The sequence below is a fragment of the Lonchura striata genome, unplaced genomic scaffold (genome assembly GCF_046129695.1).
Source record: "Lonchura striata isolate bLonStr1 unplaced genomic scaffold, bLonStr1.mat Scaffold_91, whole genome shotgun sequence".
Lineage (NCBI taxonomy): Eukaryota > Metazoa > Chordata > Aves > Passeriformes > Estrildidae > Lonchura > Lonchura striata.
Window position 1 is genome coordinate 403,669 of NW_027461190.1, and position 13,816 is coordinate 417,484.

Genomic DNA, 13,816 nt, shown 5'->3' on the forward strand with positions numbered 1-13,816 from the left:
CAGGGGGAGGAACCAAGCATTCCTACCTGGATAAAATCTCACCCTTGCAACACCACGACCACCTTGCCTACTGGATTCCCAGAGGACAAGAGCTCCATAACCACCACTGGATCTTCAGAGGAAGACCAGACCCTTCTACAGGATCACTGCTTTGACAGAATCACGTTCATCACTCCAGCTGGACTGCAGCCACCATTTCATCAGACTGCTACCACCACCCTGAGCAACGAGGTGTCAGGTTATATCCTGACTCTGTCAGATTAAGCCAGTGTTTCTGTATCATTGCCTTGATCTTAATTTTCTTATTCAATTGTCATTCTGGCTTAGACTCTCTCCCTGGTTTGCTTTGAAGCCAGTACAAAACTCACTGTGCTCATCCCTTGTTTTCCTCCCAAAACAGGATTTCCCGTACCCAAATATTCGCCAGATGGAGAAGAAGGTTGTGAGGAAGAGGAAGATGCCCTGGGACACCAAGGCAGATGAGGAGGAAGTCAGTGCCCCTTTCCCCCTCTCTCCTGCTCCATCTCCCAGCCCAGCCTGGCCCCCAGCTGCAGGACAGCCCCGCTGCCGGTGCCCTCCTGCCGGGGATGCACTGGGGGGATCTCCTTGCCCTTCCCTCTGGCACTGAGGCAAATCCCATCTACTCCTTGTCCTTCCTCCCCCAGAGCAAGACCTGATCGTGGAGACCAGGAAAGACAAATCCCTGCAGCAGAACCTCATGGAAGAAGCTGTTTTGAGCAACTCCACATCGCAGGAATCCAACAGGGAGGAAAAGCCCTGGAGATCGCAGAGGAGGAAGGGCTGCAAGGCCAGCCCAGGATGCTCTGAGGAGGAAAGACCCACTCTGGGCCTGGAAGGTGGGCAGAGCTTCAGCCAGAGCTCTGAGCTGGTGGTCCCTGAGAAGCTTCCTGATGGGGAGAAGCCCTACAAGTGTTTGGAGTGTGGGAAGAGCTTCAGGAAGAGCAACAATCTGAAACGACACCTGATGATCCACACCGGGGAATGGGCCTACGAGTGTGGGGAGTGTGGGAAGGGCTTCAGCTGCAAATCCCATCTTGTCAGCCACTTACACATCCACACTGGGGAGAGGCCCTACAAGTGTGGGGAGTGTCGGAAGGGCTTCAGACGGAGCTCCGACCTCATCATCCACCAACGCATCCACACTGGGGAGAGTCCCTACGAGTGTCCCAAGTGTCAGAAGATGTTTCACAATAGCTGCAATCTCCTTGTACATCAGCGGATTCACAAGGATGAGAGGCCCTTCCGCTGCCCTGACTGCAGGAAGGGCTTCAAACACAACTCCACCCTCGTCACACACCAGCGCATCCACACTGGGGAGAGGCCCTACATGTGCCCCACTTGTGGGAAGAGGTTTCAGAGCAGCTCCCATCTCCTCCGGCATGAGCGGATTCACACCGAGGAGAGGCGCTTCCTCTGCCCCGACTGTGGCAAGGGCTTCAAGCACAACTGCCACCTTGTCAGGCACTGGTGCATCCACACCAGGGAGAGGTCCTACGTGTGTCCCCAGTGTGGGAAGAGCTTCACCCAGAGATCTCACTTGACCAAACACCAACGGAGCCACCGGTAAGGGAAGCCCTGAAAATTCCCCAGCTGCAGGAAGAGCTTTGTGCACTGATCCATCTTCATTCCCCATTGGAGGACAATGTTGGGAAGAGCCCTGGTGATCCATGTTTCCTGTGATCCATGCTGGGAACACACCTGTCCCTTTCCTTGCCCCTACCAATGGCCTGATATGGGATTGAAGAAAATGAAGGTCTGGCCATGGCCCTGTCACTACATTCACTCCCACCTCAGGTCATTACCGGGGCAGGAAAGGGACTCTCTCTGTCTTTACCTGAGGAGAAGGGTGTCCTTTCCATGCATGTGGTTCTGGGATCCATGAGCCTGGGGATGGGAGTGCCAATGGTTGCCATGGCAACGGGCTCCAGGCCTGAGCTGGTGTTCATGGCAACCACCCCTGGCATGGGGTCTCCATGGAGCTGCCCAGGGACTGACCATAGCAACAGGGGCTGGGGATGGTTGCCATGGAAACTGACCATAGCAACAGGGGCTGGGGATGGTTGCCATGGAAACTGACCATAGCAACAGGGGCTGGGGATGTTTGCCATGGAAACTGACCATAGCAACAGGGGCTGGGGATGGTTGCCATGGAAACTGACCATAGAAAAATGTTTCCTGGAGATGGTTGCCATGGAAACTGACCATAGCAACAGGGTTTCCTGGTGATGGTTGCCTCCTTAGGATGAGATTTGTCACAGGCCCTCAGAGGGGTTCCATGGGGACTTTCCAAGAGTCTCCAGTCTGTTCAAGAGCTGGAATGTCACACACAGAGACAGGGGCTCCATGGAGCCCTCCCAAGGGTTTCTGGGGATGGCAAAGAGCCGTGTGGTCAGAGGCAGTCACAGCCATTCCATGGTGACATCCCAGGGCACCTTGGGCTGCAAAGGCACCGATCTGTTACAGGCACTCACGGGGGCTCCACAGTGACATCCCAGGAGTCCCCAGGCTGCCAAAGAGCCAGGATGTCACACACACTCCTGTCATGTGCAGAGTGGGAGCTTCAGGCAAAAGCTTTATTTCATTATTGGAGAAACTCCTGCTGAGTCATGAGATGGAGACACACAGTAGCCACCATGGGTTCTAAAAGCCCTGCAGAGCCCCCAGACTTCTAAAATTCCTTTTAAGAGAGGAGACTGGGAGTGACTGGATCCAATCCTGGCCCCAGAATTTGTCAAAGGTTTATGTATAAACGATTGGACAGGTAGAATTGAACAATCTGTCAATGCAATTTGTCCCACAGGATTAATGATGGAATACCAGATATATTTATATAAATACAATCTGATAATGACTAGACAGTAAGCTCTTAACCAGAGTTATTTACTCCACAGTCCAGAATCTATAACACCTATAGGATATTCTGCTCTAGGAAGCAATTTTGAAGTCAGCAGGGCCTTGCTGGAGTGGTTTGAGCCCATTGCAGGCAGAGCCTCCTGCTCCAGCAGGAACTGCCTTTCCTGTGCCAGGAGCAGGGCAGGTCCCGCTGCAGGAACAGCCCCAGGCCAGCCCCAGCACAGGGAAGGCCTCGGGCACAAGGGCAGAGTGCCGTGCTGGGAGCTGTGCCAGGGACAGCCGAGGCACCAAAGGCACCTTGGCAGCAGCAGCTGCTTGCAGGGCATGGCCAGAAGCCTCCCTTGCAACCCGGCCTGGTGGCCAGCGCTGCAGAGCTGCTGCCTCAGGGCTCATTTCTGGCTGGGCTCTGAAAAGCCACTTCTGCTCCAGGAGCCTGACTGGGAAGCCATTGGCCCAGCACCTTGGGGACAAGATATTATCAACAAAACTCTTCATGCCAGCAGAGACAAGGCAGGGGCAGAGGAAAGGGGAGAGCCAGGCCCAGGGGACAGGGCTGCCATGGTGATGGCTGTGAGGTCACTGCCCTGCAGCAGCCTGGCTGCCCTCAGCAGACATTTTGGCCAGAACTGTTGTGAGGGCACCCAGCACATCCAAGAACCCACACAACAGGAATTCCATCCTTGGGGAGGGGATTTCACTGGGTCAGGTTGCACACACTCCCTGATTTTTGAGCATTCCTGGGATGGGAAATCCACTTCTCTGGAAAAACATTTGCCATTTTGTGCCACTCTCATCACTGTAAATATTTCCTCCTTCTAACAAATTTAAATCCACTCTCATTCAGTTTAGAGATATTTACCATTGTTCTGTCACTGCTAGACTTGGGAGAAAATAACTTTGATAACTATTTTTCCATTTTCACAGACCTTAGGGAGGACCCAAATATCTCCCAAGATGGGGTTTGAAGGCTTCATCACATAACGAACACGTAGAGGCTGCAGGCTCTGGGCTCAGTTGTGTGCAGACTGAGGACAGAACAGGAGTAGCCTGGGAAGGATTGAAGGGTGGTTCCACAGATGCTGGAGTTTTATTTCATTGCATAAAACAGCCGGAGAAAGAAATAATGGCACCAAAGGTGTAGAGTGCCCCTGCCCAATGAGGTGGGAATTTTACCCAGACACAGCATCCGGCGAGAGCGTGACTTAAAGAAGATTCCACCCCTCCACGCTGTGGGGTGTGCCCTTGAAATCCTGGGAAAAGACACTCTACCCTATCTGATCAAATGAGGAATGGCCCCAGAATGTTCTTATTTTTCTGTACCCTTATTGGCTTAAATTGTGCTGCAATGTCCCCACTGTAGTTTTTTCCATTGATTGTCCTCCTCGATCCACCCCTTTGCAGTCTCCTGCTCCTCTTAATATTGGACCTTGATCCTAAACTCCACCCCTACCCTGTAATATAAAAGTCTTGACCCTACCACCTCGTTTCTTGTGTATGTCCCTGGGAAAATGAAGAATCCTCAGTTTTCTAAAGCAAGACCTGTCCTGTTGCCTTCCTTTCCCTGTTGGTCATTGGTGCCTGCCTGAGGTCTGAGACTCTGGGGCCTGGGGCAGTTGTTGTGCCTTTTGCTGCAGCAGAACACAACAGTGCTTTCCTCCCTATGGAAAAAAGAACCGTCCTTATCTATGCAGAAATTGCGGGAATTGGGCTTCCAACTCCCAAATTCCCTATATCCAAGGGTTGCTTTCAGACAAAAGCTACCAGGAAAGAGAGGTCTGGTTGCCCTTGGCCCCTGGTGGCCGCCTTTCATCTGCCCCTCTAACGCTGGTGTTCCGTGCTTTCCTTCCTATGGAAAGAACCATCCTCCTCCAAGTGTCCATGTCTAAAATTGGGATTCCACCTATAAAATTCCCTATATCCAAGGGTTGCTCCCAGACAAAATCTGCCAGTACCATCAAGTTTGGCTCCCATTGGCCTCTGGTGGCTGCCCCTGCCACACTGGGGCTCAGTTCTTTCCTTCCCATGGAGATCCCTGTGACACTGTGGGCACCTCATGGAACCAAGGGGATCATTGTGGCACCACTGGAGCCCATGGAACCAAGGGGCCATGGTGACACCGCGGGGCATCATGGACCCAGAGACCATTATGACTCTGTGGGGCCTGATGGAACCATGGAGACCATTCCTACCCTTCAGGGCCTCATGTCACCAAGGGGGCATTGTGACACCTCAGGGCCTCCTGGAAGCCTGCAAGCTCTGGCTGTCCTTGTCCTCTGGTGGTCACCTCTCATTCCCCCAGGAAACATTGGCACACCGTTCCTTCATTCCTGTGGTAAAGAACCGGCCTTCATGTCCAGGGACCATGGCCAAAATTAGAATTTGGCCTCCCAATTTCCGTGTATCCAAGGATGCTCCTACACAAAAGTAGCCAGGACAGACAGGTCATGCTGGCCCTGTCATCTGGTGATTTTCTTAGACTCTGATCTGAATGTTTTCACTTGAAAACACCTTGGAGAGGGCCCAGAGATCTCCCAAGGAGGGGTTCTGAGCCCTTGGGAACATAGCCACTGCATATGGACAAAGGAGCTCTGTGCTCTGTGCTGCCATGGTGGTTTTGCATCATGGAAGGGATGTCCTGGGAGAAGCTGCTAGCAGTTTCCTCTGTGTCTGACAAAAACCAATCAGTAATTAGCTGTGAGAGCTGACAGTCTGTTAAAGCACTAAGGAAGCTGCAGACGCCTCTGTGCAGATACAAGTTCCAGATGAGAAAGCCTGGCTGGGTCTCTGTCCCTTCTGGCCCCACAGAGGTGCCGAGGCCGGCCCAGCCCCATCTCGGCCGTGGGGCCGGGCGGCTCCTGCCGTGGGGCCGGGCCCCTTCCCAGGGAGCCGCCAGGCGCCATCGGCTGCCGGGCAGGGCAGGGGAGGCCGCGGGGCCGAGGCCGGGCCGTGGCTGCGGGTGCTGACATCTGGCCCTGCCGAGCCCTGCCCCGCCGCCAGCCCGGGCCCGGCCAGGATCCGCCGGGCCCCAGGAGCAGCCCCGGGCCGGGCCGGCTCGGCCAAGGCTCTGCCGCCCTTGGGCTTCGCCCGCAGCCGGCGGGCAGGGCAGGAGAAGCCATCGGCCCCGGCCGTGCTGCTGCTGGGCTCTGGCCTGGCTGCTGAGATCCTGGCCCTGCCCCAGCGCGGCCCAGCCTGACACAGCCCCAGCGCAGCCGCTGCAGAAACCTCCATGGCAAAACAGCTCCGGCCGCAAGCACCGAGCCCGGCCGGGCGCACGGAACCATCTGCAGCCCCGGGAGATATTGACTCTGCCAGTGCTGCCATCCTCCCTCCAGAGAGAGAAAAGGACACAGGGCAGGCACACAGAGGAGCAACATGGACACACCGAGGGCAGGGAAGAGGAAGTTGAGTCCCAGATGGGAGGGATGAGGAGATGCCTTGATCTTGGGGCTGGAATATTCTGGTTAAGCTATGGAGAAGGATGTCATTGATATATCAGACTCTCTTTTTCCCTGTAAGGCATTGAAAAGTATAGGGCGATGACTTGTTTCAGCAAAGGCCTCCATGCTAAAGTAAGGAAATGTTGAAGTAGCTGTGATCTCCCATGAGAGGCATGAACAGAGAAAGGGAGACCAGTGATGAGACCCTGTGCCCTCAGAGAGAGAAAAAGACCTCTGTTCCCAGAGATGAAGATGATTTCAGGAAGAGATGAAGAGAACCTTTGCTCTTAAACAGCTCATCTTTAAACTAATATCCCATAACTCGGCCTGGCCCATAAGCACAGCTGTGGGAAAAGGTGGGAAAAGATGGGAGGGACTTCTCGATTGCAGATTTCTCCAGGCAGCTGCTATTTGTGGAAATGAAAAGCCATGAGATAACTCTTTTCTTGTAGGGAAGTCTCCAAAACATTAACAAGAAGAACTTCTCTCCCGAAGTGAACTGAAGAAAGACTATTTTAGAGGTGGCAAAGTGACTGAAAATTCTAGGTTTTTTCTCTTTACATTGTCAGGTTGTATGGAGAGAGGAAGTGTTCTGAAAGTTTTGTTCTAATTCTTATTACTCGTTCTTTAGTTATTGTTAATACAATTTTATTTATACCCTTTTAAAATTCTGTGACTACTTTGCCTTTCTCCTAATCCTATCTCACAGCAGGAAATGAGTAAGTATATTCTAGTGAGTGCACTGGTAATTAGCCAACACTGAACCCACCACACTCATTGAAGCATTGGCCAAGAAATCTCAAAATGGTGAACCAAAACCACTACAGAAACTTCCTGACAAACTGCACGAGGGCAGAGAGAAATTGAGGCATACCCATGGTTTGTCAGGACTTGCTTGATCCTAATGAGCCCCGTGGTGCATTTGGAGCTGAGACCTGGAACCTCAGGGCCCGAGAGGAGATTGCACAAACCTTTCCTGGAGTCAAAGTCAGAGGAAAACCCCAAAGTGGTTGGAGTCTAAAGCATTAATGGGAACCACAAAGGTCCATCTATACCACAGGCTCTTCATGGAGTCCTTGGAGGAGAAACCTGGAGGCCAGGATGGCACAAAAACCTCTCAGAGACTGAAAATGGCACAAAGAACTCTCAAGGTGGAAAGGAAAATACAAAGTACCTTAGAAAAGTTAAGAATCTCAATGTATTCATGAGCCCCACTGAGTGTCAGTGCAAAGCTCTCAGGGGACTCATTAAAGCAGATAATTGGGACCATGATTGCACAAACCTCTCACAGTCTGTATCAAAAGGCAAACACCAAGTACCTTAAAAGAAATTAAGTACCTTGAAGCATTAATGGGCCCCACTAAGTGTTGTTACTGACAAAGCCTCTCCAGGGACTAATTACAGCAGAATATTGGAGGCCAGGATTGCAGAAAGCTCTCAGAGACTGCAAGACAAAAGCAAAACCCTAAGTCCTTTGAAAAACCTGCAGTCCCTGGGAGCATGAAGGAGCCCCCAGGGCCATTCCTGACCAAGGCTCCCCAGGGACTCCTTCCAGCAGATCCTTGAGGCCACTGGGATGTGGGCATGGGGGGGATGCTGAGGGCAGGACCAGGGGCTGACAGTGCCCAGCCTGGCTGGGGCTGTGCCAGGAGGCCCCAGGGCCTCAGGACAAGGTGTCTCCTCACAGCCCTTGGTGGCACAGACCCTGCTGTGCCCCAGGGCACCAAGACTTGGCTTCTCTTTGTCCCCACCTGGCATCAGTGCCTCCAGTTCTCTGCTCTGCCTGGGGCCTGGGGACACTTTCTCAGTCGTGTCCCTCAGAGGGACCCATTAAAAGTCCAAGAAACTTTGGAGTTGGATTGCGACTTGGAGTTCTGCAGAGGTTTCTGCAGCTCCCTCTCAGGGCCTGATGTTCAGGGCCTGAGCACAAAGCCCCAGAGGGTCATTAAAGTCCTTGTGCTGTGTCTGTGCTGCTGAGCTGGGCCGGGCTCCTGGCACAGAGGGTGATCCTGGTAAGCAAGCAGAGCTTCAAAAGCACATTTCTCTTGCTGAGCAGCTCTTCTCCCAGCCCAGCAGGGCTGGGGCACTGCCTGCAGCCAGCGCGGGCACAGCACAGAGGCACAGAGAACTTCAATCAGTCAGGGCTGGGAAGGGGCTGAGATGTGCCTGGGGCAGAATCACTGCCAGCCCTTGGCACAGGAACCTCTGGCTGCAGGACAATGCAGCTGCAGCTCCTGGAGAGATCTCCTAAAGCTAGAACATCCCAATGCCCACAGAGCCTGTGAGTGCATTCTCTGCTCATCTCCTGTGCAGAGCAGCCAGGGGTGCCCAGGGCTGTCCTGCAGAGCAGGGTCCTGCAGCCCAGGGCGCTGTGCTGGGCCAGGGACTCTGCTGCCTGCCAGGGACAGCTCTCAGCCAGCCCTGGAGCTGCTCCCAGCGCTGGAGGACAAGATCTGGGGGGAAGGAGACAGCTGGTAAGTCTTGGAATGTTCTCCTTGTGTGGTGAGGATACTGTATTGTTCAGGACTGTTCCCAGCATGGCATTTAACTCCAGAACTTTTCCAAATGGATTATACAGGGAGCATAGCAAGACAGGAACTGCATAAATGGGAAATTTCTTTTTTTCTTATGTACTAATCTTTGTTGCCTGGATGGGGAATTCCCCATAGGTATGCATCTCTCAGTTCATATTGAGAAAAAGAGAAGTTTTTTTTCACATCTGAATAAACCAGGCAGTAACAGAATTCAGCACAGGGCCCCTTAGATGCAGCATCTTTGTGCTTTTTCCAGCCTGCTCAGGATTGCTCTGAGGTTGCCATCAGAGCTTGCAGAGCCAGAGCTGCCCGTGGGCAGTGCCTGAGCTGGGAGGGGTCTGCAGGGCAAAGCTGAGCCCCCAGGGCTGGGCTGGGCTCTGGCAGCTCTGGCAGGGCTCAGCCCTGTGTTATGATGCGGCAGGCACTCCCCTCGCCGCGGCACCCCGAGCGGTGCCATGCTGGGCGGCGAGAGGGAAGAGAACGGGTGGCCGCTCCCCCGGTGAAGCTCTGCAGTCCCAGTTGGTGGCGCGGGAACAGACGAAGGCGACACGGGACTTGGGGGTGAACAGGATGGTTTTATTCAGTGAGCCCCAAGACCCCCTAGGGGCGGGAGCAGAGGTTTTATACAAGAATTCAGGAGGAAGGGTATAGGAACAGCAACCAATAAAGGAATAGCAGGGGAAGAGTTTAGGGCAGGACTAACATATGACAAACCTATCAGGGGAAGCAAGGGAGTGGAATAGCACAAAGTAATCAATAGGGTGTTGAGCCTCACTAAATAGACAGGGAATGCTCTGGAAGCAGAGGAGGGGGCTAGGATGAATGACAGGGAAGGTTCCAGGGAAAGGGGCAGGGAAAGGGAGGATTGACAACTTGGAGATGAGGGGGTTAGGGGAGAGCTAGGGAAGATTGACAACTGGGGAGAGGAGGAGATTAGGGATGGGGGGGGTGAACAGATATTGAACAAATAACAAATGAAAGAAAAACACACGGAGCTTTGACCTGCTCCGTCTCCGACCTGGGCCGGTTCACCCCTCCTTAGTCAGCCCTGGGCACAGGGAAGCAGCTGCTGGCAGGGACAGCTCCAGGCAGCAGAGCCCTGGGCAGTCAGTGGGGGGAAGATTCCCATAAGCTGTGCTGGGATATTTAAAGTCCTCTCCACACTCTACTATTCCATAATTCTTTTTCTTACAGATTCCCATGTGCAGCCACAGCAAATGTCCAACAGCAGCTCCATCAGCCACTTCCTCCTGCTGGCACTGGCAGACACGCGGCAGCTGCAGCTCCTGCACTTCTGCCTCTTCCTGGGCGTCTCCCTGGCTGCCCTCCTGGGCAACGGCCTCATCATCAGCGCCGTAGCCTGCGGCCACCACCTGCACACGCCCATGTTCTTCTTCCTGCTCAACCTGGCCCTCAGCGACCTGGGCTCCATCTGCACCACTGTCCCCAAAGCCATGCACAATTCCCTCTGGGACACCAGAAACATCTCCTACACAGGATGTGCTGCTCAGCTCTTTTTCTTTCTGTTCTTCCTAGGAGCAGAGTATTTCCTCCTGACCATCATGTGCTATGACCGCTACGTGTCCATCTGCAAACCCCTGCACTATGGGACCCTCCTGGGCAGCAGAGCTTGTACCCACATGGCAGCAGCTGCCTGGGCCAGTGCCTTTCTCTATGCTCTGCTGCACACAGCCAATACATTTTCCCTGCCCCTGTGCCAGGGCAATGCCCTGGGCCAGTTCTTATGTGAAATCCCACAGATCCTCAGGCTCTCCTGCTCCAAATCCTTCCTCAGGGAAATGGGGCTTCTTGCTATTAGTACCTGTTTAACACTTGGCTGTTTTGTGTTCATTGTTTTCTCCTATGTACAGATCTTCAGGGCTGTGCTGAGGATCCCCTCTGAGCAGGGACGGCACAAAGCCTTTTCCACCTGCCTCCCTCACCTGGCCGTGATCTCTCTGTTTGTCAGCACTGCAGTATTTGCCTACCTGAAACCCTCTTCCATCTCCTCTCGATCCATGGATCTGTCAGTGTCAGTTCTGTACTCGGTGGTGCCTCCAGCCCTGAACCCCCTCATCTACAGCCTGAGGAACCAGGAGCTCAAGGCTGCAGTGGGGAGACTGATGACTGGATGCTTTCAGGGACATTAAACTGTCGGCCAATTTCTGCAAAACACTTGTAATAAAAGTCATCTTTGATATTTCTTTTTGGTTTCATTTTGCAGGTTCTTATTCTTTGTTTTACTTTTTTTTTATATTGTCCACAATAAATGAATTTTTTTGTGCCATTTCTCATTTTGTTTCTCTCCACCTTCCCTGTGGCCACAGACTCTGTCAATGAGGGGCTCTCAAACCACTCTCAGTGGCTTTCAGGGAACTAAAGGATGTCCCAGCAGTGTTTTCTGCAGAGATGCCCTTTTGTTGCCTTCTCTGGAGCTGCAGCAGCAATGTCTGTGTGCAGAGCTGGGGCAGATCAGTGCTGGCACAGCAGCTGTGCCCAGGAGCAGCAGCACTTGGTGCTGCCAGTGCTGCTCCCGTGGCCCTGCCCCGCTGCCCTGGTGGCCCTGGTGTTGCTGCAGGGCCTGAGTGCTCTCGGGGCCGGGCACAGTCCTGGGGGTGGCAGTGCCGGGGCTGCAGCAGGGACAGGCCATGGGCACTGCTGGGGCCGCGCTGACGCCTCAGGCCAGGGCCTGGGGGCTCCAGGCTCCTTGCCCAGGCTCTCTCAGGAACACGGCCAGGCCAATGCTCAGCACAGAAAACCCCCGTGAGCAGCCCCAGGCTGGCCGTGGGCAGGCTGGGGGCAAACAGCATGGCTGGTGCTCTGCAGGGGCCCTGGGGGAGACGGGAAGGAGCAGCAGAGCAGGGGCTGATCCATCCCCAGTGCGCTGCACAGCCCAGGGCAGAGTCCCAGAGCATCCTCAGGGAGCTGCCAACAACATCCCCCCTCTGCAGCCCTGGCCTCTCCCTCAGCTCACAGAGGTGCCGCATCCTTGCAGGCACAGACATGACAGCACTGGCTCAGCAGCCCCTGTTTGCATTGCACACAGCAGGCGGGAGCACCCCCATGCTGGTGCTGTGGGGACATGGACCTGAGGCAGCACAAATGCCATCAGCCCCTGGGGCCAGGAAGGGCTGGGGGACATCAGGGAAACCACTCAGCTTTGTCCTGGCCTCTGCAGTCAGCCAGAAAGTTTGTTCCCATCAGCTGGGAGTTTCCTGTCCCACTGCAGACACTGCTGCTCAGAGCCAGGGCTGCCTGGCAGCCACCTCCAAACTGCCCTGAGCATTTCCTTAGTTTCCCCTTTGCTTTCTTTCCTCTTCCTTCTACAAATTTCTTCCTCTTTCCCAACCCTGTTCCCTCCCGTGCACACAGCCCATCCCTGTTTGCCCTTTCCTCTCTGGCCCCACTCCCCATTGCAGTTCCTGAGTCAGCACCATGGGAACGTCCCTTGGGGAGCAGGATCATCCCACAAGTGCTGCAGGAATTGTCTGCAGGCTCCTGCAGTGCCTGGTGCTGCTCCCTTGCCAGAGGCACCCCAGGCCAGGGGGGCACATCTGGGCTGCTGTGTCTGGCTGTGGGGCTCCCTGGTCTGGGCAGTGAGGAGGAGCTGCAGAGGCTCTGCAGGACTGACAGGATGGGCTTTGGGGCTGTGAGGAGAAGCTGAGGGACCTGGGCTGCTGGCGCTTCTGAAGAGGAGGCCCAGGGTTCCTCCTGCAACTGCTCCAAGGGTGGTTTCAGTGAATGACAGAATCCTCAAGGTTGGAAAAGTCCTTGGATAACATCAAGTTTAAGCTCTGCCCTGACCCCACTTTCTCTCCCGTGAGCGTCCTCTTCTCCAGGATCAACAACCCCAGCTCACTCATCTGCTTCTCAAAGGACTTTCTCCCCAGAAACCTCCCCAGGCTTGTTGCCCTTCTCTGGACATGCTCCAGCCCCTCCATATCCTTCCTAAATTTGGGAGCCCAGAACTGCACATAGCACTCAAGGTGCTGCCCAACCAGTGCCCAGCACAGGGGAAGAATCACTGCCCTGCTCCTGCTGGCCACACCATTCCTGATCCAGGCCAGGAGCTATTGGCCTTCTTGGCCACCTGGGCACTCTGCTGGCTCATGTCCAGCCTGCTGTCCATCAGTCCCTGCAGGTCCCTTTCTGCCTGGCTGCTGTCCAGCCCCTCTGTCCCCAGCCTGTAGCACTGCAGGGGTTGTTGTGGCCAAAGTGCAGGACCCGGCACTTGGACTTGTTAAACCTCACCTTGTTGGATTTGGGCCCTGGATCCAGCCGTCCAGGGCCCTGTGCAGAGCCCTCCTACCCTCCAGCAGATCCACACTCCCAGACAACTTGGTGTCACCATGGTTCCATGCAGATCCAGAGTGACCCAATGGTCTCCATGATTCCATGAGGCCTCCCAGTGTCACAATGTCCCTTTGGTTCCATGGGACCCCTTGGTGTCACAAAGTCCCTTGGATCCTTGGGCCCTGCAGTGTCACAATGTCACCGTGGTCCCCCAAGGCCGTGCAATGTCACAGTGGATCCTTGGTTTCATGATGTCTGGCAGGGTAGCAATGCTCTCCTTGGTCCCACAGTGTCACAATGGCCTCTTGGTCCCAAGGGCCACCATGGTGTCAAACATGTTTCCTTCATTCCAGGAGTCCCTGATGCGCAGCACTGGCCCCTTGGTTCCATGGGGCGCTGCAGTGTCACCATGACCCCATTATGACACGAGGTCCTGCTCTGTCACAAATCTCTGCATGGTTCCACAGGCCCTGCAGGGTCACAGTGGCCTCTGTGGTCCCACCAGGACCCAGACTGTCACAATGCACTCCTTGCTTCCATTCAGCCCCACAGTGTCACAATGACCCCTTGGCTCTGTGGTGCCATGTCGTACACAGTGTCACCATGGTCCTTTCAGTGCCACCAGGCCCCGCAGTGTCACAATGGCCCTTTGCTTCCCCTGGGCCGTGCAGTGTCACA

The 13,816-nt window shown here is 54.5% G+C and overlaps 2 protein-coding genes across 2 annotated transcripts in view; one reads left to right on the forward strand and one right to left on the reverse strand.

The window, feature by feature from the left end:
* The window catches only part of LOC144248803 (uncharacterized), a 538,816-nt gene that overhangs the window by 243,885 nt on the left and 281,115 nt on the right, over nt 1-13,816 (reverse strand).
* On the forward strand, nt 10,063-11,007 carry LOC144248812 (olfactory receptor 14A16-like). The gene has a single exon (XM_077790798.1). It carries the CDS (start codon nt 10,063-10,065, stop codon nt 10,993-10,995), a length of 933 nt encoding a protein of 310 aa, XP_077646924.1. The 3' UTR covers nt 10,996-11,007.